We start from the raw sequence: 27,313 nt of genomic DNA on the forward strand, positions 1-27,313 counted from the left end.
AGGGTTCAGAACGGGAACATGATTTAAGGGTGTTAGCATCGCTCAATCACGACTCAAATGCATAGGGATAATGTCCTAATCATTACCGGTCCGCCGATAGCAAATTCGTCATGGGACGATGATATTTGGTGACACGAGTGTTGGACCTCGGTACCGGTATTACAGCAGGGTCCAGAATTTCAGAACCACAGACCCTCCTTTTGCCCTCATATTAGGCAATAACTCATGCTAATCTGAGTCCAAATCTGTATTAATGAATTCATGGAGATTCTGCTGTAGCATCATTCTGTTGCTCAATTCGTCCCTTGACACAGGCTTCCTTACACATGAAGTAGCACAGAGGCCACATATTGCAGGAGCGCACTGCACAAACAGGCAGAACATAAACAGAATGGCTAAGATCATCCCAATGAAGATCAGACTTTTCCATCCCCTGGCAGATAACAGTTCCCAGAACCACCCTAGCAAGGACCAATCCCCTTTTTCCACGTGAAGGGAATCATAGATTTTGTGTAGTTTGGAGATGGCCTGGTACACTGTCGGAGCATTATCAGGGATGAAAATGCAGCAACTGGATTGGATCACTCTACATACGCCACCACGGTCTGCAAGTATGACATCTAGGGCAACCCGATTCTGAAGAGTCATAAGTCGGTCCGACTGAAGCTCAGCCGTCAAGTTACTAAGGGCACCGGCCGTTTCGGTCACGGCGGATTAGACTACCCTCGTTAACTGGCGAATGTTCCTGCTGTTCACCATAGGCCCCCAAAACGGCAGAAAACCCTTTGCGAAGTCCCCAAACTCTTGACCCGCAGTGTCGTCTTGACTCACGACACCCCTAACTGTCCTTGTCCGATGGTAATCTGCCCCGGCCGTGTAGGTGGGTGGCAGCAGAAACGAGATAAAACATGTGCCCGAGAAGTCAGGGGGCAACCATGTGTATGCTTTGTCATGGCAGACGAAGTATGTACCCTTAGCCGCTAAGAATGGAGGGGAAGTTCAGGAGGCAAACACATACGTTTCCGTGCATACGCTCTTCCCCAACTGTGCTTTGGGATCCCTGCCCAATACCTTGCAGACATAGGTGACCTCGGTGGGGTACTATCCAAACCGGGGAGGATTTCTTTATTTTCTGGCTCTTACTCTAGGAAATCCCATACTGAGTGACGTTCCATCTACTGTACGGGGTAAACTCATCTTTGGGAATCGTTTGGTACGTGTCGATATCCCTGCTCATATTCCTTATTCCTGCCACTAGTGCCTTGTTGCTGGAATTGCTCCCTGTGGGACGCGGGGGATATGGTTCTATGGCAAACAGGAACATTGTCTGGAAAGCCCACAGAGAACCACAGTAACTGAATGGCAGGACGAAGTAAGGGATGTCGTGTGCGGCATAAGTCCACATATCCAACAGTTTGAGGTGTTCATTATTGGTGTAGGAGCTGGATGAATGAATTATTTACAAATTCTAGTCTTCTGGCAGACTCGTGTTCAGGTAGAGGGTGAAAGGAGTGTGGAGGAACGGTAGGAGGAGGTGTGGGCTGAGTGTTATTTACAAAGGTAACTTGAAATGTGAATAGAGTGTAGCCAATCAGGAACATCGCTATGCTACACAACATTAAAATGCATATTATCAGAAATCTTTTTCTGGCCATCACTGTCCATATTTGCTTTTTAAAGTTCGTGGATCTAGCAGGTCTCTCTACCCTCGGAAACTCCATCCTCTAGTTGCTGCCCGCGGTGGGAGTTTGATTCTGCCAAGGAGTGCTTTCTGTTCAGTCCGGGGTAATTCCCTCAGACCAACCAGAACCGTTGACCTAAACGTCCCCAGCTGCACTCCCCAGACAATCAACCGCGACCCTAGCAGCAGAACCGGATGGCGGTTCGAAAATCAAAAATGAGCGAGTTCCCTGGGCGAGAGAGCTGTAAAATCAAAAATAGTTCTTGGGGGAAAGGAAAATCGCATTAATTTGCTTTTATTAGTCCCTTTTTCTCGACCTCAGATTATCTCGTTGTTTCCCAGGTACGGTGTGGTCTTCAAACAATTTTTCGTGTTCTGTAGTGTCCAACTGCATTGACGGTGGCACAAATCCTTGCAAAATACGATCACTCTCCTTTTCTGTACCAGTTCCTTTCAATCGTGCATCGCTGAAGGGTGCAAAACGCGGTACGGACTCGGTCTCAGAGTCAGCAATTCCCTCCTTGACCCACCGGTCATATGGAAGAGGCAGAGGGACCCGTTTACAATGGGTCCCGTGGATCCAGTTCTTCTTTCCTTCCACCCGAACGGCTGACCTTGTGGAAAGAAGGACGAGGTACGGCCCGGTCCACCTGGGCTGTTCGTGCGCTGAAAATTCCGCACCAGCACCCAGGTGCCGGGTTCAATGGAGTGACCTGGATCATCAGAGGCTGGCGGAGAGGAACTGTGAACCTGTTGGTGTAAAACACGCAATTTGGTTGTCAATTCGCACAAATAGTCAAGCAGTACAGGGTGTTCTATTTCACTGAGTTTCCTAGGCCTTGGCATGCTCCAGATGTTAGCAGGGCGGCCAAACACTATTTCATGAGGGCTAAGTCCTAGTCTAGAATGGACAGTTATTCTGGTGGACAGGAGTGCTAAAGGCAGGGCGTCAGGCCATTTAAGACCTGTGCTGGCTTGGATCTTGGCTAGTTTGAGTTTTAGGGTGCCGTTGTAGCATTCTACTAATCCTGCTGATTGGGGGTGATTTGCAGCGTGAAACTTCTGGTGTATGACTAGACATTCGCATACTCTCTTCATTACTCGTCCCACAAATTCACTTCCGTTATCACTCCAGACCATTCTAGGCACGCCAAACCTAGGGAAAAATTCCTTGACAAGGGCTTTGGCAGTTGACAAGGCAGTGTTGTCCTTAAGGGGATACGCTTCCACCCACCTGGAGAAGGCGCAAACAACAACAAGCACGTATTTCAGATTGTTGCACCTCTCCATGTGGATGAAATCGAGCTGCAAAACCTCGAACGGATACGTTGGAGGCGCAAAATGACAAGCTGGAGTTGGGGTTCCCTTACCAGGATTGTACTTCAAACACACCATACAGTTCCTGACCAAATTCTCCGCGCATTTTGGGATGCCACTATTCTGCCATACTGGGGCCAACAGTTTACAGATTCCTTTCACACTGACATGCGCCATTCCATGGGCCATTGTCACCACTGCGAGTACATATGCGTCAGGTAATAGCCATCGCTGATGTTCTGACAATTCGACCCAACAACCATTCGCATCCAATCTTCCCTTGCTTTCTCTCCATTCATTCACCTCTTTTTCAGTGGCATCAACTTGTATGGACTTCACACTTTCAATATTGTCCTCACACATGCCCACATCAGCAATCCATCTAGCAGGACCTACAACATACATCCGACTCATTGTGTTCCTTGCAGTCTCTTACGTAACCTCGTCTGCAAATGCATTCCCACGACCAATATCATCTTGAATCTTTCTGTGTGCACTGCATTTCACAATTGCAACTTGTAGGGGCAAGGTCAGTGACTCGAGAAGGTCGTTCACTAGCTGACCATGTTGGATTCTTGCACCATGTGACGTCAGGAACCCACGTTCATGCCACAACCTTCCAAAATTATGGGCCACGCCGAAGGCGTATTGGCCATCAGTATATACATTCACTCGCTTTCCTTTTGCCAACACGCACGCTCTTGTAAGTGCAATCAACTCTGCTGCTTGCGCAGAATTGTGGGGAATGCGCGCGGCCTCTACAATCGTGTGCAATGTTGTTACAGCATATGCTGCAGTCGTATCACCATTTGGCAACTTGAAGCATGAACCATCAACCCATAAAGTATCATTACATTCAGGAAGGGGAGTGTCCTGTAAGTCTACTCTCCCTTTTGTCTCTTCTTCTGTCCTAAAGCAGCAATCATGTTTTTCAACCTCATCTGTCTCTGCCGAAATGGGCAATAACGTAGCGGGGTTGAGTGTATCACACCTCCTTATGTGTATGTGACTTGCTAATAGTGTCAGCTCATAGCTGGACAGTCGAGCACTAGTTAAATGCTGTGTTTTCGTTCTGTTTAGTAAAATGTCTACTGCATGTGGGACCATAACGATCAGAGTATTATTCATGACTAACCAAGCAGACTGTCGAATACAGACAGCTGCTGCAGCAGTGACCCTCAAGCAACTTGGTAATGCCTTAGCTACAGGATCTAGAGTCGCTGAGAAATACGCGCATGGGCGCAGTTTGTCCCCAAAGTATTGCGTCAGGACTGATAATGCGCAACCTTCCTTCTCATGGACATATAATGTAAAAGGCTTACTGTAGTCGGGGTTGCCCAACACAGGAGCCGAACACAATGCATCACGCAACTCGTGGAAACTTGTCTGACAATCTTCAGACCAGGGCATAGGGTCGGGTGTATCTTTACAGAGTAGTGCCAGCAAAGGTTTAGCCAATAGTGAGAAATTCGGTATCCATTGTCTACAGTACGATGTAATGCCCAAGAAGGCCCGAACTTCTCTCTGTGTCCTTGGGGCACTCAATCTCGCAATTGCCAGTATTCTTTCTGGGGTCAGTCTCCTTCCCTCCTTCGATAAGATGTGACCTAAGTAGGTCACTTCTTGTCGACAAAATTGCAGTTTCGAAAGAGAGACTTTGTGTTTCATGTCACATAAATGACGCAATAACGACAATGTGGCTTGCTTGCAAATTTCTTCAGTGGCTGCAGCGATCAGCAGATCGTCTACATACTGAATCAGAGTTGCACCATCCTGTAGAACAATCGTGTCTAGTTGTGTTTTCAGAGCCTGACTGAATATCGATGGGCTTTCGCAGTAGCCCTGAGGAGCGCGTTTGAAGCGGAATCTTCGTCCTCCTAAATTGAAGCCAAAAATTTCTCTGCTTTCCTCAGCAATCGGGATGCTGAAGAAAGCGTTCTTCAGGTCAATCACCGAGAACCAAGTGGCTGAAGCTGGAACCATAGTCAATAGGGCAGTAATGTCAGGGACAACTGGAAACTGTGGTACAACAGTCTTATTTACTTCTCTGAGATCAATCACAAACCTGTACACAGGTGGCTGCGAAGGATCAGTACGCTTTAAGACAGGCAAAATAGGACTGTTACAAATGTTGCCTGTTGTCTCTTCAATTACATCTTTCTCGATCAGGTCGTAAATAATCGTTAACAACGCCTTTTCACATTCGCTAGAGATCTTGTATTGGGGAATACGTGGCAACCTAACATTGGCTTTCAGCGTTATGACATGCGGTGCTATCTCCAAAAGACCTACATCATTAGAACCGGCAGCCCAAAGTATGTCTGGAAGAGATGACAATTCAGTTGGAATATTTTCCTTTGACAAATACATTGGGGAAATCACTTTCTTACCAAGGGTAAGTTGTACTCCCGAAGGAGAACAATACAAAGTCGCATATAATCTTTTTAACAAATCCAAACCTAACAAGTTTTCGCCGCAACCTGTTGTAAGAATGAGGGGTGCTTCTAATTCGCATGGGCCAACAGAAAGGGGCATAGGACTAGAAATCGGGTTTCTAACAGGTGCGCCAGAGAAACCTACTGAAACATTCATTTCGCCAGACAAAGGTGCGCCAGGAAGTTTTGAGTGCATAATAGAACTTTTTGTAGCACCAGTATCCAGCAGAAATGGTTCTGACACTCCTGATGTAATCACCTCGACATAAGGTCCATTCTGATCTACTGGAACTGAAACAACTCCCTCTCTTTGTCCATGGCAGTCCTAGCGATTATTACTCTCATTCTCGATTTCGGCGTAATAGTCATCAGCATAGTACTGAGCTGACCTAGAAGACGCATTATTCTGTTGGTCAAAGCTATTCATAGAATTCTGAGGCGGAAAAGAAGTGGTGTTCTGGGGGAAATTTCCACGGCCCCTACCCCTAGGAGCCTGTTGAACACCTCTACCCCTTGCACCGGAAACACCATTCAGGCGTCGCGCCAGAGCTGGACAATTATTTTTGAAATGACCCTCTTCTTTGCAATAGGCACACTGATTCGAACCATACGGTAAACGCTGATGAGAAAACTCGTTCCCTTGCGGGTTTCTCGAATACTGCTGTGGTTGTTGATAATTGGGCTGACTAGGAGTGCGAGGCGGATAGGCTTGCTGGAGAAGAACTTTAGTTTTTAAATCTTTAGTCTTTTTGTCTGCCTTATTTAGCTCGTCTTTGCGCCTATTTTCGTAGTACTGGGCTGTGGCTAAAATCTGCGCTGACGTGGAAACAGCCCAAGCACTCTCTGAATCTTTCAATTTGTTACATAGTTCAGGAAGCAGATTATGTACAAATTTGTCTACAAACAATCTTTGGCCACCCTCGGTAGCCATATCCTGACCACTATGATCGACGAAAGTCTCTTCAAATCTCGTGAAGAAGTCAGACACATTCTCATCTTTTTTCTGCTTGCACGCAGATAACTTATCCCAATTCACACGCAATTCAGACATTAAAGTTTTCATATACGTGATAATTCTACCAGGAAGTTCAGCTACCAAAGGCTCAGGTTTAGAACCACCAACTTGTCTAGCATCTGCAGCAGTAATATTAGCCCACGTGTCACCTAGTTCTTGATCTTGATCTGCATGACGAATCTTGCTCCACAAGGGCTGTGGAACAACATTCCCAAACAACATGTCTACATCTGCTAAATTCATTATACACGAGCTTGCGGTCTGTGATAACTCCTTATAATACCCTGCAAGATTTTTACGAGGATCAGGTAATGTCTACTTGAGTGCTAGAACTTCGGATCTTTTCCAGGGGACAAGTACCCATACACGCTGGAAATGTGGTGGAATTGGTGGATTTGCATTTGCATCACCTTCCCTCCAAACTGGAGGAACTTCCCTCATTGAGTACTGTCGCGCCTTTTTTTCTACCTGACACGTCATCTTCATACAATGATCTAGAGACATTTACCTTACTCCTACAAGATAACAACAAATCTATTGCTTTTTCAACATCGGCACCTACAATCATGCCTTCATAGAACTTAAAACGCATACGGAATAATTCCTTCATTTTGCGTTTTGGATCGTTCGTCTCCAAATCTTCACAGTGGGTGCATCCCATTGTCGGAAGACTTCCATAACAGACTGAACGTCGTACCTAACAGTGTCAGTAACCCATTTGCGTGCTAACTCATTCAGCACTTCTCTTTCCTCGTAATCAGGCAGTTGACTACGCAACTGTCTACGTCCTGTTTTAGGGGTCGTTTTAGGCGACCCAAAGAAAGGTGAGAACAGACCAGTGACAGTACTTGCCACTCTGTCGAACAGAAGGAGAAGCTTGTGGAGAGGCAGATGTGCCAGAAAAGACAGGCTGATGTAAAGAGGAAGTCGAGGCAATAGCAGAGGAAGTCGAAGCAGTAGCAGTAGTAGTATCAGGATAAACAGTTGGAGCAGTAGGCAAAGTTGTAGAAGAAGTGGATGGAGTATGTAGCAAAGGCGGCGGCCCTTGAAGGCTGCGCTGGAGAAGTAGGAACCAGCTGAAGAGGAGCTGGTGCTTGTGCAAGAGCTGCATTTCGTGCGCCGGGGCGCGGTATAACGAAAAGCTTCGGGGGTCCAGTAACACTCGATGTATACGGGGGTGGTGAATTCAATAAATGGGACATTAGTGGATCTTTCTCTGATGTTCTCTTTGAATCTTGTCCTTCATGGGGCAACATCGGGTAACATTTATCTACTGCTAACTTCTTGCTTCTGAGCATTTGTTCCCTCTCTTGCTCTTCCTCATTATCCCTGTATGCAATGGCGGCTTGCACCATTGACATACCTCTTTAATTTTTCTTTGCAAATTTTATTTCTTTCTGTTTGGCTTCTTTGCGCCATAAGCGAAAAGAGTCAAACATCGCCGGCCGGGCTTTCTTCTTGAACAATTTGACCTCAAGGTTATCTAAAATTTCTGAGTCAAAGCTACCATATTGGGGCAATTTTAAAACACCATCTTTGCGGGTGTATTTTATCCACACTTCATTATATGTGATAGGACCTACTCCGTGCTTTATATACAGTTCATATGTTGGAGTTCCAATTGGAGGAACCGGACGCGAATCCTCTATTCGGGAATCCTTACTACAACCAAGACAAAACAAGTTTCCAAGTCTGCTAAGACCAGGCATCTTTGCTCACTAGTCTAGCTTCAAACTTCAAGGGATTATCTATTTATGATATTTTCGTGAATACACGAATCCCTCGGTTTTGGCACTTGCAAGTTCTAAACAGGTGTATCTCAAAAATACCAAAACTAAGAACCAAACTAAGGACTGGGAGACGCTCCACTTATACTTAACTGAAGTATTGATGATCGATGACGTCACTAGAAGACTCGTCTATCGTTTCGCTCTACCAAGGATCACTGGGTCCAAAACAGGGCGATAGTCAGGGCAGCAGTCCTTCGTAGCCGTCGGGACGCGGGGAACCTCGCAGCAAAGACCTTCGGAACCACGTCGACATACAGGGGTCGCTGAAGTGGCTGGCCGTCCTCTGGAATTTTCACACGAAGCTCCTCACGAACATCTGGCTTGGACCGTCACCGCTTGATACCGCCCCGAGTTGGGCGCCAACTGAGGTGCCGAGTTTTTAGGAACCCGGTGGTGCCAGGGGATAACACCCGAAGACCTCTGAGTTCTCCCTGTTCCGGACCACAGAAACCAATAGTCGTCTAGGTGAAGTCAGAGATCGAGTTTTATTGGCTGCAACCAAGTAACGTGTGTCCTAGAATTACACCAGCACGGGTCGTAAGTTCTCAGGAGACTGTTCGTTTTTACAGAACCAGCCTTCTCCTTTTATACAAAAATATATGCTCTAGGCAAGAATTCTTTGGTTTACAATACGGTCACGCACATATTTCCACAACACTGAAAAAGGCAAAGTCATGATGTCAAACCCATATTTTAGATGTCCAGTTTGTGATAGATGACCCAGCCCGGCCCAGAACTACCATCAGATATCGATGAAACCCCAATAAAACAGGGCACCTCCTCGTCGTAAAACTGGCCATAAACAAGGAACATGGACAGGTGTATGTGTGTAGAAAACATGGTCTGTATGTAGTGAATGGTTTATGGCATGTTATGCCTTGATGCTATCTTATTCGGCCACTGGGCGAGGAGCTGCCCAAACAGGTTTGGCTGGAGGCAGTGGAGTCAGTTTGGCCAGGTCATGGGGAAGTCGGCTAAGGTGGACGTGTCCTTTCAGATCAAACTCGTCCTTAATCGATTGACTTATATGAGGGCAAGCCATAAGATGGATGCCGTTCACAAAATGGAGTCCGAGGGTTCAGAACGGGAACATGATTTAAGGGTGTTAGCATCGCTCAATCACGACGCAAATGCATAGGGATAATGTCCTAATCATTACCGGTCCGCCGATACCAAATTCGTCATGGTACGATGATATTTGGTGACACGAGTGTTGGACCTCGGTACCGGTATCACAGCAGGGTCCAGAATTTCAGAACCACAGCCTCACCATCTATGCCTGTTCGTCATTGGTAATAGTCTAAAAATTACAATGGACAGAATAATAAAAAACAATTGCAGCTGTCAACATAAGAGAGCCTTCCATGGCCCAGTAATGTTTTTAAGTGCCTTTATTATATCAGGCTTTTTGATTTCGTATAATTTTGCTTTTAGAAAACTTATTTTTTATGATTTGTGAGCTAGTTGTACATTTGTAATCTTCAAACAAGGTTTCAATTTCCTTTTGTTGGACTACTGTAGCTCAGTATTTCGTCACCGTGAACCTCATTTTCGTATTAGGTCACATTTTGTCAGAAAGTTGTTCTTCGAATTTGTTTGCTTTCTTATAAGGAGTGACAAGATTTCTAATCCATGATTACACGGTCAACTTAATGCATTATCTTATTGCCTTGTTGATCTGTGTCAGTGTTTTAAGTATTCACTGCTCTCAGTATTTGTCATCGTGTTCAGTAATCTTCTGCATTGGTTTTTGCCAACAATGTTCTTGGTTGCAGCCATTTGATACTTTTAATAGATGCAGTTAGAAAAATGTACTGGTGGCTTCAAAAATCATTCTCCATGAAGAGGGGGTATGATGAAAAATATTTTTAAAAATCATTGAAGTGGGCTAGTATAATATTTGAAATTTGTTAATTAGTGCAACATCCCAAATCCGGCACAAACCTTTTTTTCTGGGGTGTATGACGGAACAACGCATGCCATTATTAAACATGCCTTTACAACAAAAATTTAAGTATTTCGCAGGTAAGTATAAAGTCGTACCTTGTTGACTTCAACCCCCTAGGCTCAACCCCAAATACTAAAAATACCCTTGCCACCGAAATACCCTTATCCACCACAAAAAAACCTTTCCCACCCAAACACCCCTGCCCATCCTAAACCCTAAAAATACCCTCGCCACTCAAACACTCTTACCCACCTTAAATCCTAAAAATACCCATGCTACCCAAAGACCTGTACCCACCCTAAACCCTAAAAATATCCTTGCCACCTAAATACCCTTACCCACTCGAAATCCTAAAAACACCCTTGCCCTAATAGACATATGCTTGGTAAATATTTGCGTGGTAAAAGCATGTGTGGGGTAAGGGCATATTCATTGCAATTGTTGCTTAGTAAAGTTATACGGTATCCCCCGATTTTGCATGAAGCGTATAGATGTGCATCGATGAAAAGCTGCCCAAAATAGTATTAACTTGTATACTTTCATGGAAAATAAGAGGCTAGTGATACAGTGATGCAAATATCTCAACTATGTAACAATTAAAGTTTCACAAAGCTGTGAAAGGTTTCCTCTGGAAATGTTTATGAATTTTTTGAAGGTGAATTTGCAATGAACGCCTTCAAATATTACGTTCTGCAGAAAATGCATCTCCGGAAAATCACTTTTAGAGTGAGAGTTACCTTGCTAAGTCTTTAGAGAAAAACATTTGGTAAACAGTTTGCATTATTTTTTTGTCTTAATGCTGAGTGTGCAAAACTTTGCAAAATGTTCAGTTTTGTTACAAAACGCACCGTTTGAAATTATGTTTTCCAACCTATAACACTAATAACAACCAGACCTTCCGTGTAAGGAAACATTTCTTTCAGAAAAGTATGGTTCATTAATGGAACATCCACCCAGTTAAATAATGTTGGGACTACATTGAAAGATGAAAATAAGAGATGATGAGACGGACACAAGGGTTTTTAGTCATTGTGTGGTAAAACAGTGAGATTACTTAAAAGATTTGCCATATTGCATTCAATAGAAAATGCATTAGGGGAGTTTTGTGGCCCATATTTGCCAGCATTCTGTATTCCATTTACCAATGGGGTGCGTTCAACAGAGTTCATTAACATCTGAAAAGCCTCCTACCTCCAATCTATTATCATGTTGCCCAGTGTACTTGGTGGACCTCGTTCAAAAACTTCCCCTTAGGTCCTGAATATGTTGCTACCTCCCACTGGGAGGCTTGGTGCAGGGGTTGCATATGCATTCGCATTTCTGTGCATCTGTTAAATATATTTTTTAAAGCATCCTTATCAAAGCTTTTAAATTGTAAATATTAAGTGTTTTGGTGGACGATAAACTGCACTTAGATTAGCCAACTGCTTAATTTGAATTAAATGCATGTTTTTTCCTTTATAATAATGAACAACTGTTTGAGAATGCAAGCTGTCCATGCTTTTCTTCTCTCCTTGACTCTAGGTTCTGTGATTCTCCCAGCAGTGACCTGGAGATGCGGAATGGTCGTGGCAGGGGCAAGCGGATGCGCCCAAACAGCAACACTCCAGTCAATGATGCTCCTCCTCCCACAGACAGCAAGGGAAGCAGCAGTAATAGCAGTAGCAAGACTCGTGCAGGGGCAAACAGCAAGGGGCGTCGGGGCAGCCAGAACACAACAGAGCATCGCACTGCTCCTACCAGTACAACACCGGCCCCTGAAGATGTCAAAGCCAGCCCCTCCTCTGCAAACAAAAGAAAAACAAAGCCACTCTCTGATATGGAGCTAAACTCCAGCTCTGAGGACTCCAAAGGCACTAAGCGTGTTCGGACGAACTCTGTGAGCTCTGCATCCATGCCTTTGCCGGTTTCAGCTATCAAGGTGGAACCTCTGGTTTTAGACCGTAATTGTCCCTCACCAATCCTTATAGACTGTCCACACCCAAACTGTAGCAAAAAGTACAAGCACATCAATGGACTCAAATATCACCAAGCTCACGCTCATACTGACGATGATTGTAAGCCAGATGTGGATGGTGATAGTGAGTATGGTGAGGAACCCACTCTTCAAGTAGAAATTGGAAGCTGCAATGGTGCTTCAGTTTCCCAAATGGACTCTCTTTCTCCAGCCCGATCCACCACCCCGAAAGGACGATTAATCGAACCACATAGTCCCTCTCCCACAAGCAAGTTCAACACTAAAGCTCTTAAGAAAAAAGTGGGCATAGAGGGAGATACAGATTTGGGTGCCCTTTCTAATGATGGCTCTGAAGATTGCCCTTCAGTAACTGATGACACTAGCAATGATGGCTTTGAGACATTGGAAAAAAGATTGGTTGACAAGGACATGCTAAAAAATGCAGGCAATGCCACCAAGACTGAGAAAGTTCCTTCAAAAACTGTGAAGTCTTCCCGTCCTATCGCCCCAGCCATTGCCGCTCAACAAATGTACACCATTCAAGCAACAACCTTTAGTGCATCTAGCCCGGGCTCATCCACAGGATTGACTACCACCTTGGTTCAAGCACTACCCACAAGTCCCCAGTTAAAGCCCATTCAGCCAAAACCCACTCTGATGGGAGATCCTTCTGTCAGTCCTGCTCTAACCCCAATCAAGGATAAGAAAAAGAAAGACAAGAAGAAAAAAGATTCCCGGGAAACTGAAAGCCCCTCACCTGCGAGTAAAGGGGGCAGAATAGAAGAAGGCAAGAGCCCCTACAGAGAATCTACCAGCGACTCTAGTACAAAAGGTGATGGCCTTCTCAATGGTTCTTCTGACCCACACCAGAGTCGAATGGCAAGCATTAAAGCTGAGGCAGACAAAATCTACAGCTTTACAGACAATGCTCCTAGTCCATCCATTGGAGTCACAAGTAGGATGGAAAACCCAAGCCCTGCACCACCCATGACACCATTACATGTTGTAACACAGAATGGGGCTGAAGCTAGCTCAGTGAAAACCAACAGTCCAGCTTACTCTGATATTTCAGATGCAGGAGAAGATGGGGAGGGCAAAACAGAAAATGTTAAAATTAAAGACACGGATCAATTAGTTAAAGAATCTGCTAAGAAGGCCCTCTTTCCCCCCCAACCACAGAGTAAGGAATCACCTTACTATCAAGGTTTTGAAGCATATTACTCTCCAAACTATGCACAGGTGAGTCCTGGAACAGTGAATCCTAGTACCCAAGTGGAGAATCAGAATCCGCCCCTAAAGGTAAAAAAGGATGAGGAGCAGGAACTCCCAGATGTCAAAGTCAAAACAGAAGCCACTGATGAGAAAAAGCCAGACCCTAGTACTGCCACTCAACAGCAGTCTGTGATCCAACAACGTCCTAATATGTACATGCAGTCCCTCTATTATAACCAATATGCCTACGTACCTCCTTATGGCTACAGTGATCAAGGGTACCATGCTCATTTACTGAGCACCAACCCAGCATACAGGCAGCAATATGAGGAGCATCAGAAGCAAAGGAACTTTGAACATCAGCAACATCATCAGCAGCAGCAGCAGCAGCAGCATCAGCAACAACAGCAACAGCAGCAGCAGCAACAACAGCAGCAGCAACAGCAGCAACAACAGCAGCAGCAACAACAGCAGCAGCAACAGCAGCAGCAACAACAGCAGCAGCAGCAACAGCAGACACGTGCAATGGAGAAAAAAACTGAAGTTGGTGTTAGGGAAAGGGAGGCAACCTTGAAGGAAGAGTGGAAGCATAAGGTTTCTGTGCCTCCAACACTAACTAAAGCGCCTAGTCTTACAGACCTGGTAAAATCTGGGACTAGTAAGGCCAAAGAAGCCGGCAGCACCGACACACCTAAATCTGTGATTATCCCTAAACTGGAGGACTCTACAAAAATCCAGAGCCAACAAGCAGAGGGGCTCAAGGTAAAACTTGGAGAAAACAGTAGCCATTTAGGCAAAGAGGCCTCAGAATCGAAAACAGGTTCTGAATGTAGTAGGCCCCCTGGCCTGGATCCTGTCCCTTGGTATAGACAGGTAAGATTTTGTATATTTCTCCTATCCGATCTTTATTAACCCACCCCCACCACCCCCTCTTGCCCATTCATCACTGTGCCCTAATCCTTCTCTATTCTACTGCGCCCAGTTCATTTTTATGGTCTTACCTGCTGGTTCCAATCATAATCCACTACGAAGATGTCCTGAAACTACCCTGAACGACAGGTTTGTACCTTGCAGGTTAATATATCTTTCTAACACTTGTGGCACGCTATCAGAGACTCACCCAGTATGAGTGTAATCATACCTTCCCTTCCCTCCCTTTCCTTTGCTAGACAAATATTTCTTATTTTCTGATGCCCTGGGAGCGAGAAGAATGAACTTTTGTTGTTGCAAACCATGGCTGTCCATTGTGTTTTCCACTTTCAGATTGACTTCTCCATTCCATGTTGATGCTACCCAATGACAGCTGGGCTAACCGCGTACTTACTAGAGAATGGTTCTTCCTATCCCAGCCTTTCTTATTTCTGATATCATTGTGGGAGAGCAATGTATTATACGTAACCCACTTCCTTAAAGACATGACGAATTAAGGAAATTCTTATTCAGCTTGTTTTCAGTCTGCTACCATATTGTTTTCAGGACAGAGGGTTTGACCTTTTGTTTAAAGACATGTATGGTTTCATGCTCCCCATCTGACTGGTTATGAGAGGGTCATGCTTGCCCAGACCTTGCTGATTATTGGGTGTTGGCTTAATTGGATCAGTTAATAAATTTCTAGAAACTGTAATGACAGGTGCCTTATTATGGCATTCACCACCATTGTTGTGACATTGTAGTGCATTCTGAAGCTGGGTGTCCTTAAGTGCAGACCTTGGTATTCTATCTAGTTGAGTGGTTGTCAGTGTTTGGTTGTGATTTGTTACTAGTGCGTTTGTTCACTGTTCAGTTTGTCCAGATTGAAGTGAAGCTCTTTGTAATGTTGTATATGTGTAGAACGGAGCACGGATCCTAAGTCATATTTTTAGTCTTATTTTTGGGTGTACCATGCTTCCTTGAGGGTTACTTGCTAGTTTATTACACAAGTGTGTGAACAGTGTTGGAGAAAAACAGAAGTTACTAAATATGGCCTTTGCCACTACTTCTGGACTACTGTAGTATAACAAACCCCATCCCCCTTTTCCAGTGTTAAACATTCAGGTCCTTTGCTTGCTGTTGACTCCACCGTGCTGAAAAGGTAAGTGGTTTGACAGTTTAAAACAGGGAGTGCTACTTGCCCCTGAATTCGTCTCCTCTACCCTTTCCCTCTTTGGTTGGGCCAGCTCGCACTTCGTGCTGTAGTCCTCCGATATGGCCCTTTTCTTTATGCATTGTAAACAGTGTGCCACATGACGTCGCTGGTCTGTGTAAATCACTTGGGACCAATGTTCTCTAATTATTTCCTGTCTGTGCGACAGTCTTCTCACGGAGCCTTGGTTGCAGTGCACAAAGACATGCAGCAAGTGTATGTTTTAAGTAAGATGTTTTCTCAGAACAATCTTACTGCTCCTTCAGAAATAAGTTGTGAAGCTTTTCAGGTTGGTGATCCTTGAAAGTGTTGGCGCATATTAACTGCCCAAAATGTCTGCAAAGCAAACCTTACTTTTGCTACATGGCGTTTAGAGGGTTTTTCCTGAGATTTTCATTTCAAATGGGCCAAATAATACATTTTATAGGGCGATTTTTACCTCCATTTACAAAACGTCATAGGCTCAGAAAGGGCACTCATTAAACATTCCAGTAAAATGATGGTGTGCCAAGCAATTCTTAAGAGTGCTGCATGTTACAATTTAGAATACTTTTGATTGGGCATTTTAGCACAATTTCATGAAAAACAAAAATGTCATATGATACAGGAGGTTTGGAAAAAATTGCATTTGATATGGCTGACCATTTTCCATGCCACCTTCCTACACTTAAACATTTAATTTTCTTTTTCCCATCGTGCCCCTTTCAGTTTCTCAATGATAATTAATGACTGAGAGGTTTCTTGGAAGGGCCACAGTGAAAAAAAGAACCCCACAACTTATACATTCAGGCATTACACCAGGAAATGTGTTCCTGCATCTAGATGTCCAACCCAATAGTGCTCTTTGTGCAGCTCCTGTAATAAAGTATTGTTAGATTTCACGTTAGTGAGGCCCTTTACCTGCTGAAGTCCAAAGTGTGGATTGAGCATGCCAGTCTCCTATGATATTCTGTACAATAGAAGCAGCTTCCAACTCCCTGGCCAGCTAACCTTGTCTGATGTCGCTGGGACCTTATATGGTCTGCTAGTGGTTGGTACATGTCTACACTGATTGGTGGTCGTATCTGGTGTTTCTATTGGATTAGGGTTAATGTCCTCATTGGTTGGGTATTTGAGGGTTCTGATTGGTTTCTGGGTCTGTGATTCAATCATTGTAGGGTTGGGACTAGGGCTAGGGTTAGGCTTTCTATTGGAAGTAGGGACTAGGACTACCCTGTGCCTTTGGTTGCATGGACTTGTTTTTGGGACTACTGGTAGGGCTAGAGCCTTTATTGGACATAGAGGTCAGGGTTTTTGAACTGATTGGGTGCTTGGACTAGGGCTAAGATTGGCTGTAAGGTCCTGGTCTCCTATTGGTTCTAGATTTTAGGGCTAGGGTTGTGATTGGATAATGTTAGGGCTAGGGTTCCCATTGACTGAAGGGGGCCACCTGATTAATAGGGCTATAAAAAAGGCCAGGCTTGGGACGTCGAGGCTAAGGGCAGAGAGGACAAGGCAGTTTCCTGTTTGAGCCTGTTAAGGTATAGAGGACAAGGGCAGTTTCCTGTTTGAGCCTGTTAAGGGCAGAGAGGACAAGGGCAGTTTCCTGTTTGAGCCTGTTAAGGGTATTGAGGACAAGGGCAGTTTTCTGTTTGAGCCTGTTAAGGGCAGAGAGGACAAGTGCAGCTTCCTGTTTGAGCCTGTTCGAGACTGGTCGTGACTAGGGCCAGAAATACTGCCCAATATACATACCTCCTTTATGTATCTATATACTTTCAATGTACTCATGGATCAATATATTTATCACTTTCTTCTAATTTAGCATTTTCAATGCACTTCCCTATTTCTCAGCCTGTACTTCTCTCAATATATCTTCTAGCCCAACCTTCTGACTCATCTCAAACTTCTTTCTAGTACTCTTTCCAGTGCAATACCCTATCTCTCATCCTATACATCTATCAATATATCCTCTACATGCACTCATTTATCCCAAACCCCATACCACTACTATGATCCCCAAAATAACCCTTTCTAGACTCTCCCCTACACTACCCCTCATTGCATCATCGGACACCTCTTTTACTATACCGATCCCCCAAAACAAACCTTTCTAAACTCTTCCCTCCTTTCAACCCCTCCCAAACCCTTCTCAATCCAAATAACTGACTAACATATCCACCACTAAAATTACTTTGATGTTTCATCATACTAATTCAACACTAATCCTGATGGGTTCCAGAGTAGCGTGCTACTTGCGCTTCAAAACCCCGTCAGGGGTAGTAAGCGCTATATAAATACAAACCTCTTTCCCTTCACTATCCCGCCACCTACGCTTCGCTACCCAAATAACTGAATAACATATCCACTACTCAAATTACTTCATATTTTACTATACTAATGTTCAACAAATCCTTTATGGGTTCCGGAGTGGCGTACTACTCACCAGAAACACGCTTCAACATCCATCAGGGGTAACTAGTGTTATATGAATGCAACCCTTTCTTCCCCTTTATCCCTCCGCTATCCTTCTCACTCCAAATACCTGACTAATATCCACCACTGAAATTACTTTCATATTTCACCATACTAATTCACCACTAATCCTTTATGGGCTTCCGGAGTAGCGTGCTTCAACACCCCATCAGGAGTAACAAGCGCTATATAAATGCAAACCTCTTTTCCTCCTCTATCCTTCTGCTATCATTCCAAATCCAAATAACTGACTAACCTATACACCACTTAAAATGTACTTGCATGTTTCCTATACTAATTAAACTCTAATCCTCTATGGGTCCCGGAGTTGCGTGCTACTCACCGAAAAAGCGCTTTTACGCCTCGTCAGGGGTAGTAAGCGCTATATAAATGCAATTACAATACAATACAATACCCTTCTCTTCCAGTTCTCTGAATGCAGAATGGAAAGAAACGAATAAGAACAGTGAGTAAACCGTCTGGGCTCCTGCCTTTTTACTCCAGCCTCAGCGAGAGGATGTATAGTAATTGTACAGATCTTTTAGCCAGAACATACTTCGAAATTATTGCATTCAAGGTGTTATACTAGCTGACCACATGTTCCTGATGAAAGTTGACAAGTTGAAAAAAAAGTAAGTCTAGTATTGGTCCATGTGGCAGGTGGAAGTAAAATAGAACAGGTTTATATATCCTCGAGTTTTAGTTTTCCTACTGAGTGAGGAAGGTGACTCACTACATGACACTGCTGTCAAGGTTCCACAGTGAACTTGAAACAGACATCCTTGGGTATGATGACACAGATTTAAGAATTTCTGGTAGATAAATAAAAATGTAGTTCCATTAGGTCCATTTGTTGACTGTCACACTATGATAATTTAAATAAACACATGCAGCCACTGTACTAGTTTCAGCACTGGTCTCTCAATGCTCTCTAATAATTGAATACAAGTTCGAGTTTGAGTTAGCGAGTAAGCTGCTCTGCTGAACCATAAGTGCACCATAAGAGTGCTGCTGCTATGGGCCAGGTGGGTAAACTCGCACTCTTGCCTTTGTGAGCAGCATCTGTAAAATTTTGTGTGACAATTTGAGAAAAAAACTATCTTGTTTCGTGCACAAACTTGCTACAGATCAGAGGAAAGTGTACTACCACATTTGTATCCCAGAGTTCTTAAGTTACCCAGTACCCTTGGTGAGTAGTTCCGGCAGTGCAGATTCTTTCGCTGTATGCTGGGATCTGTAGTCCTTCTTCAACCTGTATAAATCCAGAATCAAAAGCTTCAGAATTTAAAGAAAATTACTGTCCTCGCTGAGCTACTTATGCATCCAAGCGGGAAACTGTTAGCTGTGCTTTTAGTGATCATTGCTGCTAGTGGGGTTCTTACGAAAGAAATGTGCAGAGCTTTTAACACTTTCTGTGCTCATGACGAGCTGGGCTCGTCATGAGGCACGGTTGCGCTGTGCTCATCATGACCGTTAGAACGCTTGCACGCAGGGGTAATTTCTCCGCTGTGCTGAACGTTCGAAAACGGGTGTTGTCATGACGAGCTCTGCTCGTCATGCGCACAGCGCAGCCATGCAGCGTGACGAGCCATGCTCATCATAATCACGCCGGCGCTGCGTCCCCTCCTCCCCTCAGAGCAGGTGAAAAAGCCCCGCAGCGAAGGGGGTTAATTAGAATAGCTAAAACAGTTTCAAAGCCTTCGTTGGTTTGTGGGCCTCTGAACTGTGTGAAGGAAGAGGCAATTTTCAGACAGTGTCCGTGCTTAATGAAGTAGTATGGAAGGGGCTGAGCCTTCCTCAACCAACCTGAAAATATTTCTGGGTAAAGGTGGGCACAGGGGTAAAATCAAAGAGCAGTTATTCATAGAAAGGAATGCAATCCTGTTTCGAGAAGTTGTAGGTACAGCGGCTTGTACGCTTCTACTTTTTTTGTGCTCTATTTTTGCCGCACTTATTTAATCTGAATAAGTGCTATAAAATGCTGAGCACAATCTCCTTTCCCCTAGAGCAATGGCAAGGAGAAATAGAACCGGCTCCTCACGCTAACGCCCAAATAGGACCCCTGATCTAGTCCCCGCACCCCAATCCACCCAGACAAATGGAGCAGGCGAAGACAGCAAACCTATTGCTTATAATGCCACAACCCCCCGCCCACTCCTTTGCCACCTGCATATGCTTACTTTGCCAGCCAAAAGACATTTTTACCACTCCTCCTTTATTTCTAAACAAGTGGTCAGCAAAGTGTGTCTAGGTGAAATGTGGCGAGTGATGGCAGACGTCAGCTTAAAACCAGCTGAGATTTGACGAGCCTTTGATGTGATTGTAGAAACCCTGGTACGTGATTTTTCACATTTTCAACCATTTCTAAATCCAACCAATTCACTAGGTGAACTCCTGAAATCTTCCACTCTCCCAAATGGTATGTTCAGATGTTTCCTTATTGGTGTCCCAGGGAATACTATGCTTGCACGAAGTATGCAAGATACATGAAGAAAAGAACCAGATATGCCTACTGGACAATCTTTGGTTTGCGTTTCTTCAGATATTACATGCAATGTGTTTTATTGTTCATTAATTCAAATGATGTTGTTATTTTACTCTCTGACAAGGAAACATTTTGGTGGAAGTGGCTGAAAGCTTTTTCTGGCCTCTCCTTTCAATTTACAAACTTTGATTTCTCAATGTAGGAACCTGAGCCAAGGATGTGGACATACGTTTATCCCAAGTACTCAGACGCACAAAAGGGTGAGGATGAGAGGTGGAAAGAGGAACGTGACCGGAAATTGAAGGAGGAAAGGAGCAGGAGCAAAGACCCAGTCACCAAGGACGATGGCAAAGAGGGCACTAGTGTGGACTCTAAACTGTCAGTAGCTGAAGACCCCCGCTTGCTGGCAAAGGAGCCACGTACCAGTGTTCACGTCCCAGTGTCTTCACCTCTCACGCAGCACCAGTCCTACATCCCCTACATGCACGGGTATTCCTACAGCCAAGCCTATGACCCCAACCATCCAAGCTACCGAGGGATGTCAGCGGTCATGATGCAGAACTATCCAGGTGCACACAATACAGAGTCACATGAAACATAAGGTTCTTGAGGTCAAATCCGCTCCTGCAGTCCCTACCAATAGGGACATGTTTATTTTATTGGTTGACATCTCTCTGTTTTACTGTTTGCATGCCTTAATTCATGGTCTTGGTTTTGGAATGCTGAGTGCAGGTTGACATCAAGAAATTACGTGGAAACAAACTATGGAAGATAGTCATATTGTTACTGGTCATGTCAGTCATATTATTTCGTCTTTACTTGGGAATGTGTCGAGGTTTAAAGAGTTGGGTTACCGTACCGCCCCAAAATTGTGAATATAGAGTTCGAAGCAGTTAGTTTGAAACTAGTTTCTTTACTGTTTTTTTACTCTGATCTATCATTATAGTTGGAATGCAAAGACCATCCATAGTCACATGTCAAATGTGTGGGTTGTGCCTAGTGTAATTTCTGACAGGCAGTATAGCTAGATAGGTCATAGCAGCTTAGCCTTCTGAAAATTATGATTTCTGGAATTCCATTGTGCACTCTAAAACTGCAGATATGTATTATTTCTTTGTTCTGTAAAGAACAATGATTAATACACATCAGAAATTAGGTTGTTACTTGGTATTTGTTTAGCACATTCTGCCTTTGGTGAGACCTCATAGCATTGTGGACTTTTTGGGGTTTGCTTGAGTCGTCTGTGATCGAATGAACAGCTTATATCTCGCTCTCTGTTCCTTCCTTCATTTTGTTGATGCTGCACTGTGCCCCAGCTTCCCAATGTTTCTATTTCTACTGACCAAAGGCATCTGTCTTTCTGTGCCCTTGTTTCTCTATATCTCCCAATTTCTACCTTTACCTGAACTCATCACTGCCATATCTTTATCAACCACGCTTTTACCTGCCTCCTGAAAACTCTACAAGCGGCTGTCCGTTGTCTGTCTTACCATGTCCAATGTTTTTCTCACTGCTTTTTCTCCTTTGTGTTCTTGTCTGCCTATGTTACTTTGTTTGTCTCATCACGTTTCCCTGTACCTTAGTGTTTTCTTGTTTTTGTTTCTAACCATCCAGTTTCCCATGTCTTTGGCTCTTCATTCTTCCTGGAGTCTGTTTCACTCAGTCTTCCTGTTATGGACCCCATTACCTATTCCCTCCCTGTGCCTTTCCACGTACATTGGTCGTGTAATGTTTTTCTTATCCTGGATGCAGGAGTGGTTGATGAAGGTGTAGATGCACTTGGGAACAGATGGGGTGGAGGCACAGTGGGTTGCTAAACAGTGAGTAGCTGGTAGGCCTTTTGTGATACCAGTATGTCTCTAAGGGAGTTGACAGAATGAAATAAATTATTCATATTTCGCAAAACAAAAATGTTTTAGCAGGGATGAACAACTATTTGGGTGTCATTAGGACTTTGGTAAGAAGACTTTTAACAAAGGGCAACTATAGCCAAAGCAGTCAGTAGTAAGGTAAATTTCTCTAAATGAATTTCTTTTTCAAAAGAAGAAAAAGCAAACTAAGTAACTCATATTTTTGAATTTTACATTTGTGAATTCTGCCACTTCAAGGGTTTAAAAAAGCTGCATTGTATTCGTCCACAACAAGGTAATGGAAGCAGTTTTTTCTCCCCGTGAGGAACAGCCACTTCATTAAGGAGAGTTGGTGAGCTACAGGCATTAACCATGGAACAACCCTTCTTTCAGCTCTGCAAAGACTGGGTAGTTCTTGACACCAACCCGTCCCAAAGTGGTTTCTGCTTCTCATATAAACTGATCAGTTCAGTTATCTGTATTTTCTTCAATCTGATTCTGTAGCAGAACAAGCTCTTCACACGTTTGATGTCAAAAGAGCTTTACTGTGCTACATAGATAGAACCAAAGATTTTCGCAAAACTGTTTGTTTAGTTTGCTCCACTTCACAAAGGCAATCACATCTCTAAATCCGGCATTTCAAGATGGATTGTTAAGTGCAAACATGCTATGCAAAAGCTAAAAGAACTCCATGAATACCCCCGGAACGCATTTCACTCGCAAAATATGGGCTACTATCGCCTTTTTAGGTAACATTCCTTTAGCTGACATGTGTAAGGCAGATACATGGTCTTCACCACACACATTTACCAAACACTACTGTGTAGATGTGTTAGCATGCCAACAAGCTAATGTAGGCCAAGCAGTACTAAAATACTTTTACAAACCACTTCAACATCTACTGGTTAGCCACTGCTTTGGGAGTATACTGCTTTATATTCTGTGCAAAGCATGTGTATTTACAGTACACATGCCTCGATCGTACAATATTACATACCTAATAAATGTAAATGTACAGGAATTTATATAGCGCAAATCACCAAGCGGTTTCTAAGCGCTTGCTTAGGGAACCCGTCCTGGTATTCCCCTGTGAAATAACCCCGGCAGGGTATCTGCAAGGTGAAAGCCAGGCATCCCGCCGCGAGGGGCCGTTGTGAAGATTAAGCAAGCTATTGCCCAGAGTCGCAGAATGTGAACCCGTGAATCGAGTAGGCACCGGAGCGAGAATTGTCGAGTGCATGGACATTTTAAGACTCAAGACCCCGCCGAGCCGGGAATTGAACCCTGGTCCCGGGCTGACCTCTGCTTCCAGGTCTGCCTCCTCTAACCAGTGAGCCACACTTCTCCACTCTAGTAAGCATCTGTTCTTGGCATGTAGAGCTGTAGATTCACATGTGCCCACCCTCCTCCCCGTGCACCTATAGTTGTTGCAGTTCTTCATGATATATTCATACGTATGGACATCTCTGTTCTACACTTACTCAATTCTCACCCTCTTGCTGGAAAATAGTCTAGCAATGGATGCAATGCCGATGCGCACTATCACTGAAAGGAGTCGTCACTTTTCCTCGTGATTAGGAAAACACTTCTTTGAAGAAAAACAAGTTACAAACATCTTGACCCACCACATGATGGCAGTAGAATGCAAATCATGTGAATCTACAGCTAAACATGCTAATAACAGATTCTTACTGGGTAAGTAACATCCTTCCAAACCTTTTGGTTAGGTGGTAGATCCCCAGCCAAAGAGTAATAAGCAAAATTGCCTTTATGGGGATTCTGAAACTTTCAGTACTGGATCTCCCTTTTTCTTAACATCAGCCTACCTTACTCCATTAGCATATTTTTTGCTACAAACATAGGTAGTAGATGACTGCATGGGAATTAGTCTGAGGCACATGGAAAGAGGGAGCCATTTTTATGCACAAGAAGAAGAAAGTCTGCTTGAGATGTTTTCTTTTACAGTGTTTTTAAGTGATAGCATCTTTTGAAGGTAGTTTTGTTCTTGGCCCTTTTTTGTTGTGCAAGCATTGCCAACTATGTTAGAGTTAACAGCAGAAATGATATTACCAGAATTGTCATTTTTTTGCAGCATGAATCTTTTTTGGATTTACATGCAGTGTATTATTCTGTCATCTATGTTTGTGTTTGGCTGAGCCAGCCTCCTATGACGTAGTGTTAACCCACAATACCCCAGCATGTGGTCACCATCTTCAGATTCTGTTTTTCTGCTGTTAAGTTAATAAGCAGGGTCCAGAGCTTCAAATTGCGAATTGTCTAAGCAGGAGAAAGAGGTGAGCAAAAGCCTGAAGTGAAATACCAAGAAAGGGAGCATATCTTAGATGCGACACCAAATGCCAAAAAAACAAAGAAGGCAGGAGGCGTTTTTTAGGTTGAGCCTAGACGTGCAAGTAATGCAAAGCATTGCTTGCTGTCTGCTACTATTGCTGTCCGTTTCTGGGAATGTAGACACGAGTCGGAAGCGCGCTTTTCCAGTCTCCGTTTTGTCCGTGTGAGCGCGCTTCTGAGACGCGCTTGCGCAGACGCACACACAGCCCCTGCTTTCGCTTGGCTCGCATGCACGAACGGCGCGCGCACACACACACACACACACACAGCCAGCCCCCACCCCCCTGCACACACACACAGGCGCGCGCACACATACACACGCTGCCCACCCCCCCCCTGCACACACACAGTCACACACACACACACACGCACACAGACACGCACGCATACACACGCCGCCACCCCCTGCACAGACACACACCCCCGCCCCCCCTTACAACTAAGCCCCACTCACCGCATCGCCGCCACTTCTGACTTCTGCAGCCACCGCAGGGCTCTCCCTCAGGCATGGGAGCCCCGCGTCACCAATGCTGCTCTCTGGCACTCCATGGATGCGGGCTTCACGCAGAAGGCGGAAGTCCCGCCCCACGACCGGCTTCACGCTGCCGAACTTCCGGTTGCTAGTTTGCCTATGCTGTAGAAGTTCGTGCACTGCTGCTGCAGTGTGTGGTCTTTTCTCAGTGTGAGTGAGTTCTGTTCTGCTGCAGCCTTAAGAGGGTCTATGCAGCTCGTGCAGGTCAGGCTGCTGGGGAACAGGTGAGCAGTGAATCGTGTGATCGAGGCTTTAAATCAGCGCAGCATTAGCAGGAAACGCCAGCACTGTGGGCCCTGGAAGCTTCCAGAATGGCGCCTCTCAATATAGCCAGCACCTAGCCGCGATTTAAGTGCAGCCTTGAAGGCGCTCCACTCACGCGCTCCTCCGCCCCCCTTCGTCGGGTGCCGCTGCCCAGGGTCGCGCCTGACGTGCCCCTGACACCTATTCACCGCGTCCAATGAAAAGACCACTGCTTCCTTCGTCGCAGGAAATTATTTCCCCCTTATTTTCAGGAACCATAGAATTGCAATCATTCGGTTACTTTTATAGCGATGCGCTGGTACAAGCCGCATAGGGTTTTATGAATGCAGCTAAATTATACATTCCCTCCTCCCCCTCGCTCTCTCTAGCTCTCCTCCTCTCTCCCACGCACCCCTGCCTCCCCCCAGATCTCTGACTCCCACTCACCCTCTCCTCTCCCTTCCAGACTCTCTCTCTTGCTCATTCTACTGCCCACACGCGCTCACCGCCACTCTGCCCCCAACCTGTCCTCCTCCTCCAGCCCCCACTCCCGCTCTTTCTCTATCATTGCGGTTTGCTCTAAACATGGCAGGAACTCAAAGCCACAAACCTTTAAACACAAATTCACCGACACACACAGACCAGTAAAATGCATGCACACACAACGACTTGTCACACACAGGCAATTATAAATACATACAGTCATACAGATGCTAACATGCAACCCACACCATGCACAGTTGCCCTAATACGCACACACACAAGCACAAACCCACACGTTCATGCAGTTACATTCATTACTGTTACATATATGACCGCACAAGCACAGACGCACTTATGAGCTAATTCAGACATGTACAGATATAAAAAAATAAAGCAAAGACAGACAGATACATGTAACAATTGACATAACGTGCACAAAAGCACTCACGCACAGACAACAAACGGAGACACAAACAGAGAAAACACAAAATACAGACATATGATTCCATAGATAAGCAGCAACGGTTGCTGTTTATCTATGCTGCAACACACACATGCAACCGCAAGCAGACACGCAGCACACCTACACTACAGCACATCACAAAGTGTGTTATATTATGGCATGCTCTGAGCGTGTTTGTATAGTACATTTCCACCATTTGTAGTGTCTTGCTGTGGTTTCTGAATATGAACGCCCATTCTATATGGTTATTGCGTTTCTCTTTGACTGGAGTCATGGTGGTCTGGGGTCTTTGGGTTTGTCAGTGAAGAGAGGATCGGATGGTCCTGTGTATTGTTCGTAATGGTGAACTGCACGCTCTAGGACTTCGCTGTTTGATTTGTACCATAAGGTCCTTTATTTAAGCCTTATTTATATGCACTCTTCTTCCATACACATGGTAGTTATTCATTCACTCATAGTTCTTACACACTTTTCTCAATGTTCCCTCTTTAAATTAGAATATACTAACGGTGCATGGCTGGAAAGGGTTGGATTAGCGTACCTGCCAACTTGAAGAACAATCTTACCGATTGGGGAGGGGGCGGGGCCTTGAAGGGGCAGGGTCTCATGCCAAAAAGTATCTACGAGGCACTGTTGAACCCCACCCACCCCAAGCCTCTCCTTCCCCCCACCCCCCCCCAAAGAAAGCTTGCTGGTGCTGATGTCCTGGGGTGTTTTCATAACCCGTAATGGACGTCGGCAGTTCAAAGCCTCGAAAAAAAAGGCAAAATACCACTATTGACTGTGTTTTTCAGCTCCTTTTCTCTGCCACTTTGAGCTATTGGCTCCTCACCGGGAGACCATGTGATAGGAGCCGATGTCATGTCTCATACGGTGGCAACGTATGAGTTGGTAGGTATGTATTAGGAATCTTTCCATTTAGCTAATTTCCTGCAGTCATCCCCAAAGCACCAGACACAGTTATGTGGCCAACAGCTCCC

The 27,313-nt window shown here is 44.7% G+C and overlaps 1 protein-coding gene across 5 annotated transcripts in view; it reads left to right on the plus strand.

Annotated features, from left to right (window-relative positions):
• The window catches only part of ZNF609 (zinc finger protein 609), a 935,315-nt gene that overhangs the window by 798,612 nt on the left and 109,390 nt on the right, over positions 1-27,313 (plus strand). For 3 of the 5 annotated variants that reach the window (XM_086959222.1, XM_086959221.1, XM_086959223.1), the window contains exons 6-7: positions 11,711-14,228; positions 20,616-20,982. In XM_086959222.1, the coding sequence (XP_086815348.1) occupies positions 11,711-14,228; positions 20,616-20,982 (2,885 nt within the window). The remainder of the gene's footprint in view (positions 1-11,710; positions 14,229-20,615; positions 20,983-27,313) is intronic. The other 2 variants (XM_086959226.1, XM_086959225.1) reach the window with 2 other exon arrangements.

The sequence above is a fragment of the Lissotriton vulgaris genome, chromosome 2_2 (genome assembly GCF_964263255.1).
Source record: "Lissotriton vulgaris chromosome 2_2, aLisVul1.2, whole genome shotgun sequence".
NCBI lineage: Eukaryota > Metazoa > Chordata > Amphibia > Caudata > Salamandridae > Lissotriton > Lissotriton vulgaris.